The 26,924-nt window shown below is 36.7% G+C and overlaps 1 protein-coding gene across 2 annotated transcripts in view; it reads left to right on the forward strand.

Moving 5' to 3' along the window:
* Positions 1-26,924, forward strand: part of SETD2 (SET domain containing 2, histone lysine methyltransferase) — a 157,359-nt gene that overhangs the window by 60,831 nt on the left and 69,604 nt on the right. The window contains exons 7-13 of one of the 2 annotated variants that reach the window (XR_005009101.1): positions 1,475-1,552; positions 6,832-6,929; positions 9,267-9,393; positions 14,603-14,737; positions 15,538-15,657; positions 16,742-17,425; positions 20,205-20,372. Coding sequence is in view for 1 of the 2 variants with exons in the window: in XM_036737580.1 (XP_036593475.1) it covers positions 1,475-1,552; positions 6,832-6,929; positions 9,267-9,393; positions 14,603-14,737; positions 15,538-15,657; positions 16,742-17,425 (1,242 nt within the window). In the remaining variant the exon portion in view is untranslated. The remainder of the gene's footprint in view (positions 1-1,474; positions 1,553-6,831; positions 6,930-9,266; positions 9,394-14,602; positions 14,738-15,537; positions 15,658-16,741; positions 17,426-20,204; positions 20,373-26,924) is intronic. The other variant, XM_036737580.1, reaches the window with a different exon arrangement.

Consider the following 26,924-nt stretch of genomic DNA (forward strand, 5'->3'; position numbering starts at 1 on the left):
TGAGATATGATCTGGAAAATGTTCAGAACATTTAAATTTCTGGTCACTTCAGGAAACTGAGAAGGAAAATGTAATTATTTCTTTTATACTTTATACCAAACTGTTAGTTGAATAGATGAACAGTCCTCCGCTGGTCAACAGTTTTGAAGGCCCACTTCATGTGTTTCTACAGTCATATATTGTGTATGAGTGAGTTATTGACAGCTGAGAAAGTAGCCTTCTCAAGAACTTCTAGAGTAAGAGTATTTAACCATTTTTGTGTAATGGACCCTTTTAGCAAAAGGAAGCCTATAGCTCCCTGGATTTCAGAATAATAATTTTAAATGCATAAGTTGGAGTACATAGGATAGCAAAGGAAACCAAATATGCTGAAATATAGTTATAAATATATCAGAAAAACAAATTCACTAGCCCCAGATTAAGAAATCCTATTTTAGAAGGAAGTAGATACAAGTATGAAAGAAATAAGACTAGACATGTCAAAAAGTGAGTAGATAAATTGACTTCCTTTTAATTTTCGTGTAGTAGGCTGCTAGGTGTAGATCTCTGGGCCTGAAAGACCTGAGTTCAAATCTAGCCTCAGACACTTAATAGCTGTGTAACTCTAGACAAGTAACTTAACTTCTGTCTGCCTCAGTTTCCTCAAATGTAAAATGGGAATAATAATAGCACCTATACCTGACAGGGTTGTTAGGAAGATGAAATGAGATATCTGTAAAGCACTTTGCACAGTGCCTGGCACGTGGCAGGTGCTTAATAAATGGTTTTTTCCTTCTCCTATGTACAGAAAGAAGATACGTTATTAGTGAGGCTTTGCATATTTCATTGGGGAAATGGTAATTTTGAGGAATGGTCATACAATTTAATAGAAATGAAAAAGCAATATATGACTTAAATGAGTCAGAAAAAAGAAATTAGATCTTTGTTAACAGTATCTTTTGTATGGTGTGGTATTTAAGGATGAGTTTTTATAATGTTGTGGTTTATACTGTTTTGGTAAGGGACAGTGGATAGAGGAATATCCTTTTAGTTTGGAAGACCTGGGTTCATATCCTGCTCCCAGTAGATATTAACTCTGTGATCTTGAGCAAATCCACTTAATTTCTCAGCTCCCCACACAGTTCTCCAAGATTGTAGAAGTTGCAGATTTCTAATTTATAGTCTATTAGTGGAGGGAATTTCCACTCATAATTTCCTAACACAAATATAACCAGAAGCCTGGACCCTCTTTCCTGTCCCTAACTGTTGGGATTCTCAGTTCTTTTAGTCTAATGGTGCATATATAATAAGAGATGTAACCCAGGATAAGAAGAGTATAGGTTGAATGAATTTTGTGTATAAGTAAAATATGTGTTTTATATTGGGGTTTTTGAGAATGCTTCCTATATTAAGTCCACCTCAAAATTTTGCCAATACTATGGGAAAATATAAATTTAAATCAGGTTTTTAACCATTTTTAAAATTGTATTTGCAGATAATAGATGCCACTCAGAAAGGAAACTGTTCTCGTTTTATGAACCACAGCTGTGAACCAAACTGTGAGACGCAAAAGGTAAGTAGCATACGACTTAAACTTTAAAAAAAATATGATGAAAAGATCAGATACAAGTGTTCTTTTAGCACCTTTTATTGAATAAAATTTTAACCACCATTAAAATAGTGTAAAATATTTTAACTCCAAGAAATAATGTTTTTTATACACTTAAATCATCTGTATAATAAATTTGACAGAATTTGACTTACAAAATGAATCAGTGGGGGCAGCCAGGTGGCACAGAAAATAGAGCACCTGCCCTGGAGTCAGGAGGACCTGAGTTCAGATGTGGCCTCATACACTTGACACTTACTAGCTGTGTGACCCTGGACAAGTCACTTAACCCTGATTGCCTTGCGAAAACAATCAGAAGTGTGTCAATGTCATTTTCTTCTTTGTTATACCCCTCTACCAAAAAAAAATTCCTCGGGCAGCCTTGGGTGCTTCATGGAATAACTACAACAGTTGCAGCCCAGCAAGAGGCAGAGCTTATGAGATAAAATGCACACTTTTGTTTTGGGGAGTGTGGGGGAAATGCCTACCACTTTCTCCTAGCACTTCACTTTCTGGGATATGTAGTATAAAAGAGAGCTGATAGACTTCAAAAAGAGATGCTTTCAATGCAGTGTTAGGAGGCATGTAGATATCATCTTTCAGTGACCAGCTGCCTACTAAGATTGGGTACTAAGATTGTGGTGATAGGAAGAACATTTGGTGGGAGAAAGTTATAGGCCACATTTGAACCGGTCATTGCTTGTTTTTCATGAACCTTAAGTAATTTTCTCCTAAATTGAAATGTTACTTTTTATGTTGACTGACATGGAATTTTTTATTGTAGTTCTTACTTTGTTTCACTATTCTCATCCCTAACTTAGATTGATTTTGCAGATTATTAACCTTGTCCGCTTGCCTGCTCCCCTACTGCCTATAAACACATACAAGGCTTCCCACACTCCCTTTCCTTTATGGGAAACCCCACAAGGTTTTTCTCAAAAACTTTCACTTGATCTCTCCAATATTGAGAAGGTCATCTACATTTGGTGCCTCCATTTCTGTCCTCTCCTTAAAACTCATTATTCAACTGAAATGGCTCCCTTCAAAGTTAACAATGATCTCTTAATTGCCAAATCTAATGTCTTTTTCTCAATCTGCAGCAACCTTTCTGCAGTCTTTGACACTCTTAGTCACCCTTTTCTCCTTGACACTCTTTTTGGGTTTTTCTAAGTGTTCTCTCCTGGTATTCTTCCTACCTGTCTGACCACTCCTATGTGGTATGCTTTGCCAGATCTCCATTCAGGTTATGCCCAGTAGGGTGCCCTGCAGGGCTCTGTCTTGGGCCCCTTTCTCCCTCTATACTATTTTGCTTGGCAATCTCATCAATTCCCATGGATTCAATGATTATCTCTATACTGGTGATTTCCAGATTTACTTATTCAGCCCTAACCTCTTTCTTGACCTCTAGTCTCACATCTCCATCTGCCTGCTTGGACATCTTGAACTGATTGTCACATAGACATCTTAAACTCAGCATTGTATAAAACGGAATCCTCCCCTTTCCTAACTTACCTATTTTTGTCTAGGATGCCTCTGTCCTCTTAGTCACTCAGTCTCACGGTCTTAAGTGTCATCCTTGACTCTTCATTCTCACTCCGCATATCTAGTCTGTTGCCAAATTGTACTAATGCTCTTCTACCTTTGCAACGTCTCATTTATGCCCCCTTCCTTCCACAGACCCTGCCACCACCCTGTTACAAGTCCTCATCCCCTTACAACTAGACTATTGCAGTATAGCTCTCTGGTCAATCTCCATGCCTCAGATATCTCTCCACTACAATCCGTCCTCCACCAAGCTATTAAATTGATTTTCCTAAGTCACAGGTTAGGCCATGTTCCCTATCCCCAGGCCCTCCTGTTCAATAAACTCCAGCGACTATACTCCTTCCACCCCAACCCCTACCTGCTCACCATATACTTTGCAATCCAATGACACTGGCCTCCTTGCTACACAAACTATCTCCCAGTTTCATTCATTTTCACTGACTGTCCCTATGCCTGAAATTCTCTCCTCATTTCCACCTCTTGACTTCCTTCAGATTCCAGGTAAAATCTCCCCTTTTACAAAAAGCCATTCCCTATGCTCCTTAATGCTTGAGACTTGCCCTGAGTTTCCCATTTATCCTATCTGTATCTCGTTTGTTTGTATGTAGTTGTCTGCCTGGCCTGTGAGCTTCTTGAGAATAGGGTTTGGTTTTTGCCTTTCTAGCCCCCAGTGCTTAACACAGTTTCTGGACCATAGGGTTAATAAATACTGGCTGACTAGCCTCACTTATGGCATATTAATAGTACTTAAGGCTCATTCTTTATCCTTCCCTCCCAACATATATGTGTATATAGCCGAAAGAATATTTAAGAATCAACTATGATACTGCCTCTTATGTGAGCCTTTCTCTTTTTCTCTGTTGTTGTTAGTCATCTCTCTTTCCTCAAATTAGTTTGCATTTATTTTTCTGTGTACATATTATATCCCACTGGAATATAAGTTCTTGAGGTCAGGGGTTCTTGTGTTTTTATTTATTCTCAGTGCCTAACATATACTGCCTTATGAATAGTTTCTTAATAAATGTTTTCTGATGTAGAATTGAATGAATAAATAAATTGAATTCAATTATTAGTAGAGGCTCTTCTACTAATACATTTAAAATATAAGTGAATTTTGAAAATTTAAAAATGTATTAGGAATACAAAACTACATAGTGAGACGTACCAGGCATTAATATCATAAATTATAAACTAGTATTCTCCTAATGTCTCGAAACCCTATAATGCTGTTCAAAACTCTTCATGTCAAAACTCTTGACATCATTCCCACTCTAACAGTAAGGTGGCCGTATTCTGCACCAAAGTATTTCCTCTACTTATGCTCTGGTTCCCATTCCCGTCCCCCTCTATCTCCAGCAGATTGTAACCTTTCAATTATGCTGTGTTCTCTCACTGTCTCCCTTCCCCCATTAAAAAACTTCACTAACTCCTGCCATTAAATGCTCCTTTATCTTCACCTTTCCACCTATACCCTTAGAAAAATATGACCACACATTGTGTTCACTTGCTTTTCCTCTCATTCATTCCGAAGGTCTTCCTAAAATTGCAATATCTGATGGTCTTTTCACAGTCCTCTTCCTTCTCTGCTTATCTGCAGTATTTTGGCACTATAGACCTGCCACCTTTTCTCTTTATATAATCTCTCTGGGTTTTTGTCACACTGCTCTCACCTGGTATTCGTTCCTATTTTGTTTGCAGTCTTTTTTTTACTAGCTCATCTTCCATATCAGGCCCATAACATAGTGGGTATTTCCACAGTTCTGTCCTACATCTCCTATTCTCTGTCTTGATGACTTTATCGGTTAGCATGCGATTAATTATTGTCTCTATATAAGTTGTTTCACAGATTCCTGTAGCCAGCCTCATTTTGTCCCCTAAGATTCAGTTCCACATCACCAATTGATGTTTCAAATTGTCTATACCAGAGACATTTCAAACTCAACTTGTATAAAACTAAACTCACTGCCTTTCTATGCCTCCCCCTGCTCCTACACACTCTCCCTTTTTGCAACTATCCTTAGTTATCTTGTTATTCTTGATATCTCGACTTTCCTTAATCCATTTATATCCATCATTTGTCAAATCTTGCATATGTCTTGCAACATAGCCATATCTGACCACCACCTCTAGCCTACATTATTTTAACAGCCTCCTAATTGCCTCTCTACCTTACATCTCATCCCTGCTCATCTCCATCTTCCACACAGCTGTCAGATTAGTTTTTCTAAAGCATAGATCTGATCATGTCTTTCCGTTATTAAATTCCAGGGATTCTCTATTTCCTCTGGGACAGGGATCCTTAACCTTTTTGTTGTGTCATGGACCTTTTTGGTAGTCTGATACATGTGGACCTCTTTTCAGAATAATGGTTTTTTTGTTTATTTGTTTGTGGAGGGGGGAAGGCAGGGCAATTGGAGTTAAGTGACTTGTCCAGGGTCACACAGCTAGTAAGTGTGTCAAGTGGCTGAGGCCACATTTGAACTCAGGTCCTCCTGACTCCAGGGCCAGTGTTCTACTCACTGTGCCACTTAACTGCCCCTAGAGTAACGTTTTTAAATGCATGAAATACATTCAAAATATTTTTTAAAACAAGTTTATGGATCTCTTTGCTCTAGGCAGGGGTGGGGAACCCGTGGCCCTTCAGGCCACAAGTCCTTGGGTGTGTCCTTTTGACTGAGTCCAAGTTTTACAGAACAAATCCTTTTATTAAAGAGATTTGTTCTTTGAAGTTTGGATTCAGTCAAAGGGCTGCACTTGAGGACCTAGAGGGCCACATGTGGCCTGGAGGCTATAGGTTCCCCACCTCTGCTCTAGGGTGTAATTTATAGTCATCTGTTTAGCTTTTAAAGTTCTTTATAACTTTGTCCCAGTATGTCTAATTTTAGGCATTGTTATGCATTATTTTTTTGCTTTCTGTGATTCAGTTGTACTGGTTTTCTCTCTGATTCTTGCACATGGCATTCCATCTCCCATCTTCATGCCTTTGTACCAGTAATCCCCTATGTCTAGAATGCTCTCTTTCTTCACCTCCCCCAAAAGAATCCCTGTCTTCTTTCAAGATGTCACTGAAGAACCACCTTTTACAAGAAGACTTTCTCAGTCCATCTATGGTGCTGTCCTTCCAAAATTTCTTACATTTAAATAGTTTATTTATATTCTCTCTACATTTGTATATGTGGATATGTTGTAAATAGGAATTTTCATTCTTTGTCTTTCTATCCCCAGTATATAACGCAATGCCTGATACTTAGTAGGCACTTTATGAATGCTTTGTTTTAATGAAGGAATTCTCCATTAATAACATGGTTCCCGTGACTTGGTTAATGTTAGGCAAGATATATTCATGTCAGACAGGACTAAAATTACTCAAGATTGATGCTACTGTTGTGTCAGAGCTCCAGTGTCTTATAGTGAAAAGTTGGGTATCATATTGAAAAGAGCACTGAAGTCTTAATCCAAACTGTAGCTATACGATAATACACAAGTAATTTAACTTTTGAGTCTCAATTTCTTTCTCTGCAAAATGAATATGACACCTGTATTATGTGCTAATTCTTTTTATTCATGTTTATATTCTACATGTTTATGGTCTGAAATGGCCTGTGCTTATTCACATTGAATGTTAAAAATGAAAATTATTTTTTAAAAAATTCTGATTCCATTATAATTTTCCTTTTCCTTATCTCATACTCTTTCAGTGGACTGTGAATGGACAGCTGAGGGTTGGCTTTTTCACTACTAAATTGGTTCCTTCAGGTTCAGAGTTAACATTTGATTATCAGTTTCAACGATATGGGTATGTTTAAAAATTTTTTTTAACCTATTTTGGCGGAGTATACTCTGGGTTCAAGGTCATGGAAATCACGTGTGGGATTAAAATACTTGTTTTTTCAGCAGATTTAGTAAGAGTCTGAAAGACCCTAATGCATATAGTAAGATTTTTTTTTTCAGTTATCTAGATTTAGTCTTTATCAGTATGGCCCTATTCAGTATTTCTACAGGGATATTGGAAAAATAACAATCTTTGGAATTAATTTATTCCAAGAGACAAGAGACTCTCTAAGTACTAAGTACTAAGTCAAGTGTCAGCTATTATTATTGTTATCAACAATATTATAATTATTATTACCATTACAAATATATTATAAAGTGATCTTGTTACTTTGCTATACCAAGCCCGTCACTTTTATTTTTTGTACAACCTTGTTCATACAGTTTCTCTTGTATATGTGCAGACTTGTACATATTTCTCTTAAGTAACTTTTGGCAGGAAGGGAACAGAACTCAAATTATAATAGCTAATTTCTGGTGACTAGGTTATCTAGTTAATAGATGAAAGCTATATAAATGTGATAAACTCTCCTCCTGGCCACTAGGTGATATTCTGTGGCAACTAACTGGTGTTCCTTCATATGCTGGGTTCCCTTCTTATTTATATTTTTCTTTATGTATTTTAGATTTGGAGAACTTATGAGTAAGCTAACTAAAATTTTTCCCTGGGTAAAATATTAATAGACTCAGCAGCTTGGAGATGTTCCTACTCTGGAAGGTAGGGATGTTATAAACAGTGTGGTTGAGTGTCTTGCATTTCCAAGAGCTCTTACTCCTAGATATTTCCAACCAGGCATTTTTCCTAGTTGAATCAGCTTCTTTGCTTCTGTAAGAAAAACCATATGCTGACTACTTCAAAGTTTTAATTTAGTAATGTGGCATACTATTTACTTTTTATTAAATTGTGGATTATTCTTTTCAGCTTTGCTATTTTATATAATAATGGTGGATTAAGTACTCTAAAGGTAAATTTTTTGGAGGAAGTAAGATTCTGAGATTATATTCTGGAGAAAATGCAGAGTAAGAAACTAAACAATCCAAAACAGTTGAACGTGGTTCCACATTTGCAAGAATATAGATACACTTAGGGGTTGCCTTTTGAGTAATATGTCCCAAATGGAGCAAGTACAACCTTTTTTTTCTTCTACCTACTTAAGTCATTACATGGCTGCCACTTAATACAGTAGTTCAGATATGGTAGTACTGAAGCAGAATACAATGAGACTAATCCCTCCTCTGTTAGTAAGCCTATGCAGAGAAGATGGTAGCAAAATTAGTTGGAAGGATTAGTACAGGTTTAAAGTAATGAGGGTCTGATCTTGAATGGTATCAAGAAATGATAGAGAGGTAAGAATGATGTTGCGAGCAAGAACCTGGCCAGTAATTATATACAGGAAATAAGGTGGAGCAGTCAGACATTTCAAGGTTTTGATTTGGGTCACTAAGAGAATCATAATGTCTTTAAAGAAGACGAGGAGAGAAGCTCAATGCTTAACATGGGGAAAAGCCAACAATGATGGTAGATGAGATTCATGTAAGCAATATAAGAATAAGTTAGGGGTAGTTTGGTGGCACAGTGATCACCAGCCCTGGGGGGTCAGGGATGACCTAAGTTCAAATGCAGCCACAGACACTTACTAGCTGTGTTACCCTGGGTAAGTCATTTTACCCTGATTGCCTCGGGGGGAGAAAAAAGAATAAATTTGATGATATTAATGTCCCTTCTAAGTCTTAATATTCTGTGGCTCTACTATCAAAGTCACAGAACCATAAAATCAAAAGGGATTCTGGAGACCATTGATTATGGCCCATCCCTGAACAAGAATTCCCTCTGTGATAAATCTGATAAGGGTTCATATCCTTTGCTTGAAAATCTCAAATGAGGGGGATTTGCTTTCTACCTGAGGTAATCCAACTCATTCTACCTTTGGATAATTTTAGTTGTTGAGAATTATTACTTGCTTCAAGCCTAAATTTATCTTTGCAATTATCTGTTACTCGTGGCCTTCCCAGACCAAGCATATCTCCTGCACCTTGTGCCACTGCCTGTCACATAGTAGGTCCTTAAGAAATGCTTGTCAGATTGAATTCCACTTGAAGCAATAGCCCTTCAGATACCATGGTCCCACTTGGATGACTTCTAGAAGCTGAACACTCCCCAATTCCTTAAACTAATTCTCGTTATGGTCTACAAGCCCTTTCATATATTTGCAAATATTTTCTGAAGATAATATACTATTTAAAATTTTTGTTGTACTGTTTATTCAGTTTCACTGATATCTTCCTTGTGTTCCTTTGCTAGGAAAGAAGCTCAGAAATGTTTCTGTGGCTCAGCAAACTGCCGAGGTTACCTTGGAGGAGAAAATAGAGTCAGTATTCGCGCAGCTGGAGGAAAAATGAAGAAGGAGCGATCTCGTAAGAAGGACTCTGTAAGTGTTCCATTCTCTTTTTATATTTTTGTTATGAAGAAATTATTAATTGAAGAAAAATGTTATCTCTAGGGTAAGTGTGGCAACTCTCTAGAAATTAACATTGATAGAAGCTCAGTCTTGTATCCTTTTAGTTACTATTGGAGATGATTTCACAGATAGCTGAGCCCCTTGTCATTTCAGGAAACTTTTCAAATATTATTTCATCATTAATTTGAGCAAATCGTTTTCACCCCAGTTATGGGGCTTTTTAGGTGTTTGTATGCATACAATCATGGATATTAGGTGTCCCGATTGAAACTCTAAAAGATGTTAAGCACTGCTCCATATAGCAATTATATCAACCTGTGAGGGAAAATTAGATGCCAGAGTCAAGATAGATAGACAAAATTATACAGTGCTTTTCTCATTAAATACATTTTTAGGGCTATATAAACAAAGCACTTAATACAGTGCCTGACACGTAGTAGGTGCTATATAAACGCTTATTCCCTTTCTTCTACTTACCAATATAAAATTGAGGTCAAAAGCTTTCCTACATAAGTTTGCTATCAGCCTAGAGGAGAAGAAAAATGAAAATACACCACTGTGGCCAATATACTTATTTCTGCATGCCAGTCATGACTTTCCTAAGAACTTTTTAGAAAGTACATATGAATTGGAGTTTAGTCTATATCTTTGAGATGACTGCCTTTGTGAGGAAACAGAACATGCCATTTAAAAAATTTTGAACATGTCTCTTAAGTTTTTGTTTTGTTTTTTCTTCAAATGGGTACTATACTAATTGATGACATACTGCTGCAGGATGAGAGAAAGTGGCTTCCAGGTTATGAGAGGAAACATCCAAGAGTTTTGTTGAAATCATTTCTGAATGTGATGTGTAACGTATTGACAGAGGAAGGGACAATACTTAGGGTCTCTTTTGGTTTGACCAGTGCAGTAAATATTCCATTATTTCCCGTGAGATTTCAATGAGTGTTGAAATTTTTCATGGATTTTGTAGTTGCCCAAGGAGGCAAATGCTTATAAGCAGATTCTATTGATGCAAATTCGTGCTCAAGCTTTCATTTACAAAAAAAAAAAGTTTGAAAAGGTACTCTCTGTGCCCTCTCCCTCTTTGATTTATAAAATATTTTTTTTGATTTATAAAATATTTAAGTATAAAACTTTGAGATGGGAACTGAGGACACTACAATGTTTAGTTGTTTTTGTAATATTCCAGAAGTAGTCTTGGTATTTGTATCCATTTCTGGGTCAGTTTCAAGAGTCTTGAAGGAAACTGGTTCTCTTGATCTAGGCATAGGCAGATCACAACCCATTTGGACCTTATCTCTAGCAAGTCTCTTATCTCTGCTTTACCATAAACTCCCCTTTGAGAATCTACCCAGTTTCCTGAAGCACCATCCTCTTATTCTTTAAATAATTCAAGGGTACAAATACCTGTTGTGTTGTTTATTTGTTGTCTCATTGATCTGCTGTCTCGTTCTTAAAATATGACCAGCTTCTTTTTTTTTTTTAATTGCCAAGTCATGTGATTTTAATGACACTTTTCACTAACTGAAAATCATCATTATTAGCATGTGGCAACTTGTTTATCTCTATCATGGGCTTTCATATGCCTTTGAATTACTTGTAATTTCAATTCTTCTGAGATCATTTTGTTCCACAAATCTAAATCTTCTAGCATAATATCAGATGTGTGCTTTCTCATCGGTTTGATGTTTGGAATCTTTGAAGGCATATTGTATTTTCTGAAATTCAATTTAGCCTGACTAGTTCATTCTCTTTCTACAGCGCTTGTACAAGATACACATATTTATGTACTGATTCCAAAAGTTTCCTGTCTAGGCACAATGTGTGTTTTCCATCATCTTTCCTTTCCGGTATGGATGGTTAGAATGTTCTTTAGTATTTACTATAATTTTCAATAAGGAAAATCTGAGGGGAGACCATACAGTTCCAATATGAATAAGAGCATATATAATATGTGACATTTACTAGGAAAAAGGCTTTTGTTTGAATTGTACTTAAAATATCTATAATAGCCTCAACCTATCTGGGTGTCAGCAATTAATGCGTTATTGAAAAAACAGATATCATATAATCTTGCCTAACTTTTACATACTTGTGAGAATACTTTAAAGCTACATTTTACTATATTAAGCCAAATTCTTAAAAATCAGTAAATAATAGAATTACACCTTATGTTATCAGCTATGCTTATCTGCTGGAAGGGTACAGAATTCCATATCCTATGATTCCAAACCTTCAGATCTACTCTATGAAATTTTTCTTTTACATTTGTCTCCCTTTACAGATCCTTTTGTCAGTAAGTTGCCTAAGAAACCAAATCTATTTTTTTTATGACTCCAATCCTGAAAAGCCTTTAGTCACTAAATTTAAGTGTTTCATTGCATCTGCTGATACTTTGAAACTGTCAGTAGAAATGGCTGTAGACTTCATCTACAAATGAACTTTTAAAAAAAAGTATCTTTGGTCTTTGTAAGTTGGAATAGACATCAATCTGTATCTATTTCTTTTGTCCTTTCTTTTCAGAGATAGCATTGGATTAAAGCTAAGCAGAACCATAATGGATTTAACTCCCTGAAAATAACCACTTTTCTGTTAATTGTTCTTGACATTTTTGTATTGATGTCATGTTTTTAATAGAGAAAAGTTTTCCACTTGGACCTCAAGTACTTCAGTATTCTCTCTGTACTTTGGTCTCCTATTTTCTGTATAACATTTTTGATGTGTATGTGCATCATGCGAATAAGCTATGAGTGCAGAACTGAGTCCAAAGATTTGTGATAGTTAACAAAGGCAATATATATCAGAGCATTTTCCAACTGCTTGTACAGTAGTGAATGGATAAAATTCTTCTTGCACTACTGGCATTTTTTTGCGCACATCTTTTTTCCTCAGTCAATATTTTGGATTTTTGTTGTGAGAGTGTATAGGTTCTTTTTTTTTTTTCATGATACAAACTATTGAATGCTTTCTATAAAGTATATAAGCATATATTGACCTCTCTTTGGAAGGTTCATGGGTCACTGGCATACATATGCTTTGATATAAAATGTATATGTCATGACTTCTGGGAAATAAAGGAGAAAAAATATCACTAAAACCCTAAATGCACAGAAGAGAGCAGAAGGAAGTTCACAATGCTACTATCGTGTTAAGTTTGGTGTGATGTATACCTTTTAAAATTGAGTAATAGAGCCTCACACTGGATTACTGTCTGGGTTTTTTTTTTTTTTCTGTTTTGCTTTGTATGTGTAAATGTTCGTGCTCACTGATATGCAAGTACATACAGAAGAAGTTAGTAGAGTGCTTTGCTAGTAATTTGTACATAGCTATGAAGTGTTTGATCCAATAATTATGGCTCTTATCTGGCCCTGCCACTTAGCAGTTTTATGGAGAAGCTGATTTATCAACTTCACTTTTCATGACTGTTCTTTATATTCATTAGGGTGATGGTGTGAAAACCTTATTTGCACTGCTTTGACTTTTTATGTCACCTTAATCTTCGTGTCACCTTAACTTTCTTGTTTTTGCTTTCAGTCACTAATTTAAGGGAGTCTGGAATTCCTGCTTTCTTTTTGCTTTCTAGATTCTTTTCCTCTTGTTTTTGTTGTTATTTGTGATCGCTTTTAGTTGGGCAGTATGGTGTTTAGGTTTTCACAGTTTGTATCAGCTAGAATTGATGAATCTTCAAATTCCTTCTCTTAGGTCTTCAATAACTCTTTCAGGTTGCTTCTTCTATGGTGGTGTTTGCCTCTCCCTAGGGGCGTTTACATGATAACTCTACATTTACTCCTATAGTTCTTAACATAACGGTAATTATTGCATTATGCTGCTGTGTGCAGGTCCTAAATATTGTTTTTTGTATTTTCATTAAAATATTGTGAGAGAATGCATTCATTTGTGAGAATTATAGCAGATAATAGCTTTTAAAAATTACTGTTTTTATGTAACTGGCTTGCTAGTTGGGTTCATCCCATTTAACTCCAAATGTCTTTCAATCTAAGTATGCGTATCTTTTCAAAATCATTCTGGACCTAGGTGCTATTTTTATCATAATAAATATAATTTCTGGAGTTAGCCTTAATTTTTTAAATGACTCCAGGATTTTCCATTTTTTTTCCTTGTCAGGGTTTTGGAGCTTTTTCAGTTACTTTTATTTTACCTAATAGAGGATTAGGAATAAATTGGGGTTTTTTGATTTGTTTTGGTTTGGGATGTTTCAGTTTGTTGTGTGTATGTATGTGTGTGTGTGTGATATTTTCCCTTCCTTATGGTAGTAGCAGAATGGTGGAATGTATCACTTATTCTACTGGTGGCTGTCAAGCTGATCACACCAGTATTTAGTAGGGACAACTTCTAGTCCTATGCCAACTTGACTTAAGATTTCTTGGGAATTTTTAATTACCACGATTGGTCTGCTAACTCAGCCTGTGTTATTTGCAGAGCCCAATTGTCCAAGATTTCCAGGTTCCTTCCAGGCCTTCATAGCTCCAGAGCACACACAGTTCCTGCTATATGTCACCCTAGCTGACATTGCCTTACTTTGCAAATCTCCTGTCCTTTCCCCATATATAACCATTCTTAGTGTTAATCTTGCCTTCCAAATCCGTGCTGCATTACCAGAGCCAGACTGATCTTTTCAAAAGACCACTCACATTAATCATATTATTACTCAGAAATTCAGATTTTTTCTGCCTTCCTCCACAATCAGCCCAAATCCTCTCTTCTAGCCAAGTTTATCTTCTTTTATATCCTTCACTGATTCTGGCTTCTCCCTCCTTACCTTTGCTCATTCTGTCTCTCTTCCCTGCCATCTTCCCTCCCCACCCACCTAAAACAGAATGCCCACTGCTCTCTGTATCCAGCCTGTCACCCACTTTGGAGTCTGATTGAAGTCTCACTTCTTCCATGAAGTCTTCTGTGACTTCTCCAGTAATACAGTCAGAGTCACTATTTGATTTTTTGTTGTTGAAGTGTATTAGGTTTGCCTTCCATACATTTTAAATTCCCTGAGGACAGGGACCTTCTACTCCTTTGTCTATGTCCTGTTTGGTTTCTAGCACACATTATGCCACGTAAGCACTCAGTCAGTATCTGTTGATCAGTTATTTTCCCTTAACATATAAAAAGTGGATATTTTTGTGATGTAGTTTTTTTTTCTTTTTTTTTTCCATGCTAGGTGGATGGAGAACTTGAAGCACTTCTAGAAAACGGTGAAGGCCTTTCTGATAAAAACCAGGTGCTCAGTTTATCGAGGCTGATGGTTAGAATTGAGACTTTGGAGCAGAAACTTACCTGTCTCAAACTCATACAGGTGATTATTTGATTTCTAGTCTAAAGTATGAACGGGAATATTTAATCAGTTACCTGAAGTCAAAATAAAGGGATTAATTCTTATTGGAGTAGGTGCATTTCTTCATATTTTGGTATTTGTAAGTGAATTTTTTTTAAACTTGGACATTGCAGAAATTTGTTAACATAAAATAGAGATTACATCTAAGCAGCATATGTCTAGGACAGAACATCTCAGGTCTTCCCTGGCTTTAAAGCCTTGTTTCTATTCACTACACCATGCTGCTTCTTTCTTTTTGGACAGAATGGCACAAAAATCTAAAAGAAAAATTAGTTTAAGGCATATTTACATTGTTTCAATTTATAGGTAGAGATTGTAAAAAAAGCAAATCAGCAATTAACTTTTTAAACACTTAGGATCAAACAAGTTATTTTGTTAACCTTCATGTATTTCTATTTTACAGTGCTTTATCTAGAACAGGCTCTCCAACCTTAGGTTGTTATTGAAACAATAGACAATATATTTTGATTTGCCATTTTAGTGAGAGCTCTGCGGTAGCTCGACTTCGTTTTCTAAAGCATTTATGTAAATTTCTATGCTTGTAGGAGGGCCGCATTTTGGACAGCCCTGATCTAGAATGCATTTTTTTCCCAAAGTGCATTTTTATGACATTATCATATTATTGTAACTTATATATTTGAATGAACCTTGTAGCATTGATTTTAATTTTGAAGTGACTGTGTAAGGTTTTGGCAGACAAGAATAGGAATGTTTCTGTATATTCTACTTTGACTTTTCTTTTCCTCTTCTTCACTTTAAAGAACACCCAGTCTCAGTCCTGCTTAAAGTCCTTCCTAGAATGCCATGGGCTATCTCTTCTGTGGATCTGGATGGCAGAGCTAGGTGATGGTCGAGGAAACAATCAGAAGCTACAGGAAGAGGTCAATAATTTTTATTTATTATCTAATATTTGGCTCTCCTTTAGTTTTTTATAATAACTTTTATGGAGGTCTTTATATGTGACCCAATTTTGGTACATTAATGCCTCCATAATAATTATTTAGGTGTGGAGGTGAGAACTTAATTCATTACATGCATTTGGGAGCATATGAAATACTATTAGTGATAAACTTATACATCAACTTGGCCAGCAGTATAAAAACGTAACATCTTGTTTTTCTTGCGTATATTAGCTAATACCCTACAAGGAAAGATTTTGTATAATGGGGTCTTGTCAATGAATTGGGGGGGGGAGGGGCGGACCTGTAATTTTCATTGGGGTAGGAAACTTTTGGTGAAAATATTCCCTCTACTAAAGTTGATTAGCATTTGTTTCCAGCCTTTATAGCCTAGGGGCACTAAGGGGTTAAGTGACTTGTCCAGATTATATAATTGAAATATGATAGATTTGGGACGTGGACCCAAGTGTTCCTGACTCTGATGTTGGTTGGGTACCTACCACATTGCATTTCTTCTGAGAAATAAGTACCATTATTCAGTGAGGAATGTACTTTAGTTTCTCAGCCTGTATAGGGGAAAAAATGGAAGCTCATATAATCTGATTTGGCTGGAAGACACTTTAGAGATTATCTAGTCCAAACCATTTAATTTTATAATGTAAGAAACTGAGGGTTGGTGACATAATTTGCTAAAAGTCACACAGCTAATCCAGGGAGCCAGTTCTTTTTATTTCTGGGGTGGGAGGAAAAAAAACATACATTTTGAACTTTTTTTTTTTGAAGGCAAAGAGTTAGAATTTATTATACCGCATAGAACTTTAATAAGAGATTAGATATTTTGGATGATCCCTTTAACCATACATTCTTGTGGTTCAGTCTTGATAGATATTTATAGTCTAGTTTTCATTCTATAGGAAACTGATGAAGTATGTGTTTTATACTCGAGCTTTTGCATAAGCTTGTGGAAAAAAAATTTTTCCACGAAATTCTTAAGCTTTGATTCAAGGATTTAAAAAGTGAGCAGTATATAAAGTGATAAATTTTTGTCAAAATTGTGTTTAATCAGATTATAAAGACCTTGGAACATTTGCCTATTCCTACAAAAAATATGTTGGAGGAGAGCAAAGTACTTCCAATCATCCAGCGCTGGTCTCAGACCAAGACTGCTGTTCCCCACTTCAGTGAAGGCGATGGCTATTCCAGTGAGAATACATCACGTGCGCACACACCGCTCAACACGCCTGATCCTTCCACCAAGCCAAACACAGAAGCTGACGCAGATACTCCAAAGAAACTTGTGTTTCGTAGACTTAAAATTATAAGTGAAAACAGTATGGACAGTGCAATCTCTGATGCTACCAGTGAGCTAGAAGGCAAAGATGGCAAAGAAGACCTTGACCAGTTAGAAAGTGCTCCTGTGGAAGAAGATGAAGAATCACAGCCACAGCAACTACAACTACAACCACAACAGCTTACTCCACAGCACTTGCCACCAACCAAAGGTGACACTGAAACCTCAGTGGACAGCAGTAAACAGCCTGCCTCAGAGCCGGAGGCTGAGCATGAAGCCGAGGCCAAAGAGAGTAATGGCCCAAAGCTAGAAGAACCTATTGCTATGGAAACACCTTCCCAAGATGAAGAGGAGGGTGTATCTGATGTGGAAAGTGAGAGGAGTCAAGAACAGCCAGATAAAATGGTGGATATAAGTGATCTGGCCACTAAGCTCCTAGATAGTTGGAAAGATCTGAAGGTAAGAGTAAATTGTAATTAGTTTTTAACAGTGTAATAGATTTGAAGTTCAGTGAAGGAGTCTAAATTAAATTACTTCCTTTATATTTCGACGTAAAAGGATTGCTTTCTCCAAATTGGCAGTGTCTGTTAATGCTAAATTCATCTCAGTGTTTTCGGTATTTTGTCTTAATCATAGCCTCAGGCAAGTAAGGTTTACAACAGCTAGACAAGTTATTTAGATGACTCATTTTCCCCATTGATAGTAGCTGTTGGTTTCTGTTTACTTTCAGTTTTCTGTCACAGTTAAATATTCTTATCACCACAAAGAATCAGTAGCCACATTAAAAATCTCCTTTCATTAATATAGCGTATCATAGAATTTTCTTCAAAAAATAAGTTTGGTTGGCCCCAGTATCTTATTCAGTGATTGTGGGATGCTTTTATGCATGAAATGTTGTATTTTACTTCTGTCCCCAGTCAAAGAGATTGATATTACCTTATATCTCAGAAATTCTTCCTTCATATATATTTTTTGTCAGAAGAGCATAGAGATCAGTGACCCTTGTGCCTTTTCCACTATCACTTTCTGGAAGAGTATAGCAAGGTGGGCATTATTTACAATATTATCCCTTGGTGATCTGATTCTGTTAGATCACATATGAATTAGTATGAGTCTGGAAAGCGGTCCATTCAGGTTCTGAACTCAGAACTGTATTTCAGGTTTTAATAAGCATCAGGACTCTAGGTTCTTGGCCCTCATGTCTTTAAGGTATGTATCCATTGTGGACCTTATATGGTCACAAGCCTGGGTGGCAGCATCATGACCATCTGAGAAGCATTCAAATTTCACCGTTTTCTACACACACACACACACACACACACACACACACACACACTCTCTCTCTGTAGCTTAAGAAACAGGAATGACAAACTGCTAGTTCAAATACAATGGGGCTACTGCTTAGAGGCATCTTGTGAGGTTTTACCTAATCTGGCCCCAAACATCTGAGATTTGGTCCCAGTAGGACTATCTTTTTACATAGACTGATTAGTTGTTGGGGATTTTTTTTCCCATTCTACTTAATAGGTACAATATCCATTCATTGTTTTGCTGAAACTCTTAATTGAGGGTTGAGCAGTTTGAGATGTATTGTTGTAGATTCTTGTACACCCTTGACTACTTCCTGATTCATGCCCCTGTTCTATCACTTAGCTGCCCACTGTAACAGTTCATGGAACACATCCTCTTTCTGCCTAATCTTATGGAAAGATGGAAAGGATTCACAGTGAATATGCTTATGATGGAATATGAGCACTATAGTAATCAAAATTATTACTAAGAAAGGATGCAGGGTCATTCATTCAGCAAATATTTTTTTGAGCACCTACTATGTGCAAGATACCTGGCTAAAGCAAGGCAGGAGAGATCCCTTGAAGAAGAAATATGTTGGGAAGGGTTAGCAGATTCCATACCAAGGTGGGGATGGGACTATGCTACAGGTTATAGTGAATGCATTGTGCTCTCCCTGCTGCATATGAATTATAGGAGTTATATTTTTAATAGAGTTTAAATATGCTTGCCTCAGTGAGTAATCGCTTCAGTGATTGATTTTGTCTTTACCTCTTTGCCCGATATGTTTCATAACAGCAAGTGTAATCGTTGTGATTATCTTACTTTGCCTAGTATGGGTATAAAAATAATAATTTTTTTTAAATCTGGGTTTTTGTCAGACCTTGATTGTTTTTGATATAATTACTATATAGTATTGGTCATAGTTGAATGTGTCTATAATATTTTTAACCCAATTGAAATTAATCGTGGCAATTTAAAATTGTCCTCCAAAACTCAAATTTGTGAAGTTGACATTTGTGTTACTTCCTCCTCTAACCTTTCCAAGGCTATTGTACCTGAATAAAAAAATTCACCGTAGTATGCAGCCTGATGATCCTGTGGGCTTGAGGTTTAAGATTTTTTTTTTCTAATACTTGAGTAAAATGTATACTTTTCAATTTATATTTTCTGTTGATCTTGACACTCTTGTCATCTAGAGCCACTGAATATAATTCTCTTTCTCCAAAATTTAGTTTGTTCTGAAATCATTCTTCATACAGATTTGCATTTCTGTGAAATTCTATACTTGCCTGTGAGCTGTGCTCTTGTTTTATATCATTGATGCTGAGAAATTTATAATATACTTATGTCTTTAGTTACCATTTATCATGGCTCTAATCTCAGAAATGTGGATGAGGTTGCTGTAGTTAACTTAGTTTTTTAATCAGTATAGCTGGCATTTTTATGCATTTGAAAACAGGATACCTACACAACAAGTTAAATGTTGTTTATAAACTTACATGTGGTTTTTTTTTTTTACTATGATAACCTAGTTTATTTGTTCTGTACTATCTAAGCACTGAGTTAACTACTTCTGTCTGACTTTCACCTATGTATCAAAATAGATACAAATTGAAAAGAAATATCCTTAAAGTTCAAGGTCCTAGCAAATTTAGCAGCCATTAGATTATGGTATCTGCTATTTTATTTCACTCAATCCATGGCTTCTTGACCTTCTTGGGCAATTGGATCATTAGTGGATATATGTTTCACTTTATCTTACCCCTGAAAGGTGAATTCACAAGTTTTCTTAAACCTGATTTTACAGTAATTATATAAAATATGGATCATCGTTAGAAATAAGTCTAGGAGAGGGTGGGATGAGGGTATGAAGACTCATGACTTAAGCTTTGTCCTCCCAGATCTGATGATGATCCCCCTTGTAACTTGAACCATTTCCATCTAGCTTCTCAGGGCAGCAAGGAGCTTGTTAACATCACCAGCTGACCATGTGTCTCCTTTTCTCAACTCCATTTTCAACTCCGTGCTGAAGAAAAGAGAGAACCTAGCGTGCATTCTGTGAAGAAACAGGAAGATGGTTGGGAAGCTGGATGATGCATGAAAAATATAATAGGTGAAAAGAGGACAGAGGTGGTTAACTCACTGGCGCCGGCGTTATTTTGGTGCGTCCATTGCCGACAATGGACGTCGTTCCGGGAAAATCCCGACTCCTGGCGTGAAAGGATTAAGTGAGCTATCTTTTCTATACCTATATACACAGGACAGCTGCCTTGGCTATACAAGGCTCACACATTTTCACTCCTTAAGTTGCAGAACCTATGAGGAACATCAGTAACACATACTTCTTTGTTACACACATAATTACATTATACATATTCATATATGCAGCCTTTATTGGTCTACATTTTCAGCAGAGGCACTTGCATACAGTTCCATTTGGAAACGGAATTGTTGTACAATATCCCCTATGCTGAAAATGTACCCAAGGTCCAAAAGGTCATGACAGTTGGAACAGGTAAACAGGTGATGGTTAAATGCAGCTCCTGCTCAAGATGACAGCAAACATCAGTGTTCGGTTGGATCCTGAGAAAAGGAGGTAAGACTCCTGTGAAATGACTAGTATCCATTGACATTGAGTAACTAGAGACTGCAGTGGCTAATATTTCCAGAGCCTTTCCTGTTGATGCTTATGGTGGATATGTAATCAGAGGAAAAAAGAAATGTATCCATTGCTGCTTAATAATAAGAAATTTAGGGGCAGAAGGAGTCCTTACCAGGTGATAAGTTTAGTATTTCTAGTTACCTGTTTTTGACCTTTCCCTCTTATTCATCTATCTTAAGACAGTTAATGTTTTTTAATTCATAAGAAAATATAGATATCTATATTGGATCAGACACATTCAGCCCTAGGCTGTGTCCCCCAGTGAGGCATAATTGTCCTAAGTAACAACATACCTAATGAGTTAGGGTTATATACCCAAAAAACCTGGAAAGAACATGTGAAGGAGCCAGAAGTCTCAAGTTGATTTGAATAAACATAGGAAGAAATACTACTGTAGTGCTAGTGTAAATTAAAACTTAATTCAGTTGTAATTTGGTTAAAAAATGTCCTGGGTTCTCTATAAGCTCCCAATAATTTATACAGAGGCACTGCATTTACTTATTTAAGTTGTGTTGTCAGTGATTTTTCTCAATTTTTTTTGAGGAAAAGAAAAAGTACTTTAATGCTTCCAGTGTTAGGAGAAAAATTAAACTTTGTGGTTTAAAGTATGTGGTAGTGACTTTTAAGTAAGCTGAAAATTAAGGATAGGATTTTCAAATATTGTTGCATCAAAGTATTAACAAGTAGCTAGTCATGTGCATGTCTGGCTAGTATAACTGAGTCACATATGTAATTGCCCAGTAGTCCATGGGGCAATAATTTCAAATCTTTAATAAGATGGTTAGTTTTATAAATTCTTGAACAGGTTTTTAATGATGATTTTTTTTTTACTCCTATAGTGTCCCCAATATCCCTCTTCTTTCCCTTCCCAAAAAGCTGTCCCGTATAACGGTATTGGTTTAAGCCAAAAAGAAAAAGAGGGAAAAAATTAGCATAGCTGATGAATACATTGAAAATTTTTCAAAGTTTTTCAATGTATAAACTTGTTAACCTCCCACTTTTAATTTTTTGTCATTCTCTCCATTTATAGTCATTTTTAAAAATTAATTTTATATTTTATTTTCCCCTAGTTACATGTAAAAATAGTTCACAACATTCATTCAGTCCCTTATGAATTTCCCTTTCCTGTTTACCTTTTTTTGCTTCTCTTGAGTCTTGTGTTGGGAAATCAGATTTCTATTCAACTCTGGTCTTGAAATTCTTGAATTTCAGTAAGAATTCTTGAAAATCTTCTATTTTTTCCCCTGAAAAATTATACTCAGTTTTGCAGGGTAGGTGATTCTTGGTTGTAATCCTAGTTCCTTTGCCTTCCAGAATATCCTATTCCAAGCCCTCTGATCCTTTAATGTGGAAGCTGCTAAATTTTGTGTTATTCTGCTTGTGGCTCCACCATACTTGAATTGTTTCTTTCTGGCTGCCTGTAATAGGTTTTCCTTGACCTGGGCACTCTGGAATTTAGCTATAATATTCCTAGGAATTTTCATTTTGGGATCTCTTTCAGGATATGATTGGATTCTTTCAGTTTCTGTTTTACCCTCTGGTTATAGGATGTCAGGGCAGGTTTCATTGATAATTTCTTGAAAGATGATGTCTAAGCTTTTTGTTTGATCATGACTTTCACGAAGTCCAATAGTTTTAAATTATCTCTTCTGAATCTGTTTTCCAAATCATTTGTTTTTCTAATAAGATTTCACATTGTCTTCTATTTTTCATTTGTTTGGTTTTGTTTTATTGTTTTTTGATGTCTCATAGAGTCATGAGCTTCCCACTTGTTCAGTTCTCATTTTTAAGGAATTTATTGTCTTCAGTGAGGTTTTTTTACCTCTTTTTCCATTTCACCAATTGTATTTTTAATGAGTTCTTTAGTGAGTTTCGTTGCCTCTTTTACCATTTGGCCTATTCTGGTTTTTTGTGTCTCCTTTACCAAGCTGTTGACTCTTTTTTTCGTAATTTTCTTGCATCACTCTTGTTTCTCTTCCCACTTTTTCCTCTACCTCTCTTACTTGATTTTTAAAATCCTTTTTGATCTCTTCCATGACCTGAGACCAATACATATTTTTCTTGGAGACTTTTGTTGTAAAAATTTTGACTTTTCTGTCGTTTTCTCTGTGTGTGTGTGTGTGTGTGTGTGTGTGTGTGTGTGTGTGTTTTATCTTCCTTGTCACCAAAGTAACTTTCTATGCCTAGAGTTTGTTTTTTCTGTTTGCTCGTTTTCTTAGCCTATTAGTTGACTTTTACTCTTTGTTAAAGTAGGGCTCTGCTTCCAGGATAGAGGGCACCCTGCACCAAGCTTCAGGAGTTTTGTGCAGCTCTTTTCAGAGATATTTTATAGGAACCTGTAAGTTTTCAGTTCTTCCAGGGTGGTGTGATGTTTACTGCTCTCCTGGCCTGTGCTGTGGTCTGTGATCGATCACAAGCACTCTTTTCTGCCCTTGAACTATGAGTCCCCCACTCCACTGTGGCCCAAGCTCTGGTTTGCTAGTGTTCCTCCTTGCCCTGGGACTCACACCCAAGACTGAGGCCCACATCTGAGTATGAGTAAAGCAACAGTACTGCCTCAGTGCTAGCGAAGAGACCCCTATAATCTCCTGACCAGTTGTTTGATCCCCTTACCATCAGTGGGCTGAGTGCTCCTGAAGCAGCAGCTGCTGATTTATTCACTCCCAAGGCCTCTTCCTGGTATACTGGGGTCTAGTCTGCACTGGTGTCACCTGAACTCCATTCTCACCCTGGTGTGACAGACCTTTCCTGCAAAACTTTTAAGCTGTCTTGGGCTGGAAAATTGTTTCACCCTGTCCTTTTGTGGGTTCTGCCACTCCAGGTTTTGTTTTAGGGCATTATTTAAAGGTCTTGGGAGGGGTTTGGGAGAGAGCTCAGGTGAGTCCCTGCCTTCCCTCCACCATCTTGGCTCTGCCCCCTCTGTGTTGTCAATTATTAATACTGTTTTCTTGACTGCTTACTTTACTCTGCATCAGTTTGACAAGGTCTTTTCATGCTTCTTGAATTTATCACCTTCATTTCTTACAATATAGTGATGTTCCATTATATTCATTTGTTTAGCCATTCTCCAGCTAATAGGCATCTACTTTGTTTCCAGTTCTGAGCTGTCTTTCCCAAAAAAATTCTGCAGTGCATATTTTGGTGTATATGGGGACTTCTTATCAATGGGCAACTTGGAGTGCAAGCCCAGTAAGAGGACCTCTGGATTAAAGGGTATGGATATTAGTCACTTTATGTGCATAAATCCAAATTGCTTTCCAGAATGGTTGAACTGATTCACAGATCCACCAACAATGTACTAGTGAGCCTATCTTCCCAAATCCCCTCCAACCTTGACTTCCCATCTTTTGTCATCTTTGCTGATTTGTAGGGTATGAGGCAAAAATTCTAGATGGTTAGATTTGCATTTTCTTAATGATTTGGAGCATTCTTTCACGTGGTTGTTAATAGTTTACATAATTCTTAAAAAATTTTCTGCAGGTGCTTTGGTAAGTGAATTTACCACATGTTCAAGTCAAGTACCAAATGTCCCAAGGCAAGCCATCCCAGAGGTTCTCAAATGATGTCTTCTAAAGTTTTTGACCTACAGGTCCTATCTAGTTTGTTGAAGTCATCATGGCTTTGCTTTTTGGTCATGATGCAGTATAACCAATTCTGAAGAAATCCATGTTGATAAGCAGTGGTAGAAATTAACTCAAAAAATAACCTGACACAGATCTGACTGAAAAAATTTAATTGTTTTTGGTACCTGGAACAAAATCAATATTTAATAAATGCTTATCAAGTTGAATTAAATGTACAAAATGTGGGAATTTTAAGTGCATATATCAGATTCAAAGGATATTCCAGTATCTTTGAAGTCATCAATGGTATATTCATAGTATTACAGAAAAACATTCAATTTGAATTCAATTTAACAAATACTTATTGAGTACCTACTATGTATAATGCGTGTGTTGGACACTGGGAATGTTAATATGCAAAGTGACAGTCTCTGTCTTCAAGGATGGTAAAAATCTAATAAAATGAGAATACAGGAGAGGTCAAAATGATAAGGTTGAGGAGTGATCATTTGTAGCTGGCAAGATACCAAAGAAAACAGTGGTATTTGAGATGGATTTTTGAGGAAAGAGAAAGATGTTGGGAAGGAGTCTGTTCTGTGCAAGTGTCCTGGAGTCAAGGGAGGCAGGACAAGACCTGGAAATGACAAGTAGTCCAGTTTGGCTATAATGTAAAAAATGGTAACACAAAAGAAATTTGGAAATTAAGCTCTAGATGGTTGTGATGGGGCAAGAAGATTAAAACCAGATTATTCTAGGGCAATGAGTAGTAGAGCGGGGGCCTAATTAGACTTGTGCCTTAGGAGATTACTTTGATAATAGTAGTGAAAGACACTTTGAGAGAGTAGTGGCTAGAAAGTTAGTAACAAAAGCAGTAGCAGTGCAGAGGAGGTAGTTGTGAAAGATTTTGGAGGTAAAACCAACAGATAGGTACTACTTGGCTGTAGGGAACAGGCCAGAGAAGGACACTATACAATCAGCTTTGATAATAGATTGTAAGCTTTTGAGAGGAGAAACTGCATCTTCTGCATGGCCCACACTATCAGTTACTGCTCAAATATTTGAGCATCAGTTATGTGAAACTGTACTTCTTGAATAGCATGCAAAGCAAAACAGTCTTTGTCCTCATGGAGGTTTGTTTCATAATCTCTTTATTCTATGGATATACTTATAATATTGCCTTGATAACTCTTCCACTAAGATCTCTAGTGGGGCAGGGGGTGATTCTGCCACACTTATAACTAGTGACATTCGGCTTGCTTTCCATTCATATGATTCCTTTTTAAAAAAGAGTTTTTAGCTCTCTAATTATCTCTTAAAATTGATTCATAAAAACTTCTATTCTGGTTTAGCCCTTTTCAAGCAGAAGACCTTGTCACACAATTTTTATTTCTGTTCTCCTGCTTCTTCCCTACCCTGGAACTCAGAACCTTCTGATACTGTCTTAGATCTTTCCTTTCTCAGCCAAACTCCCTGAAAAAAGTGAACTGCGCTCATTACTTCTTCCTTTACTTTCGCTTGCTTTACAACTTTTACAATCCATCTTCTAACTTTATCACTCCCCTGAAATTACTTTTTCCTGAGTTACTAGTGACCTCTTTCTTATTTATTCGAATAACTTTTTTTTCACTGCCTGTCCTTCTGGAGTTCCTTACATCATTTGGCACTGTTGATCACCTTTTTCTGTGATTTTCATGTCTGCTTTCTTGGTTCCTTTCCTCCTACCTGAGCCTCTGCCCCAGACCTTTTTCCCTCTTTGAACTCCCTCTCACTTAGTTGCCTTAAGAGTTTACATGGGTTGAATTGTCACTTTGCAGATGACTCCCAGATCATTATATCCAGCCCTAGTCTTTCCTGAGCTCAAGTTCTGTATCAGTTACTGCCTATCTTACATTTAGAACTGTACTGTAAGCATTCTAAAAGCACTATGTTCAAAACAAAGTTGATTGTCTTTCTTCAAAGCCCAGTCTTTTGTCCCCAAATGTCCTCCCTTATTTCTGTCCAAGGTATCACCATCCTTCTAGTTATCTAGGTTCAGAGCCTCTTTGTTTTCTCATCCACCTATACATTCAGTTCCAATCAGTTCCCGAATTTTATTGTCTATATCTCCACCACACATAAAGTATCTGTTCCCATTTGTCATGCTCAAATGACTTCCACCCTAATTAAGGCCCTCATCACCTCTTTGGCTTGGGATTATTGCCTTCTAATTTGTATCTCTGCCCTAATTTCTCCCCATCTCCAGTCCTTCACACAGTACATTTGTTATTCCTTAAGCAAAGGTCTAACCTATCTAATGGTGTGACCAGAGCTGCTTGTAATATTCCCAGTGCAAGTGTAGTATATTTTCATAAGGAAAAGATGTTTTCTCTCTTCTTTTCAATATCCTTTATGAAGATCCCAGCAGTGATCAACCAACAATCATTAAACCCTTATGATGGCC

The sequence above is a fragment of the Trichosurus vulpecula genome, chromosome 9, assembly GCF_011100635.1.
Source record: "Trichosurus vulpecula isolate mTriVul1 chromosome 9, mTriVul1.pri, whole genome shotgun sequence".
NCBI classification, from domain to species: domain Eukaryota; kingdom Metazoa; phylum Chordata; class Mammalia; order Diprotodontia; family Phalangeridae; genus Trichosurus; species Trichosurus vulpecula.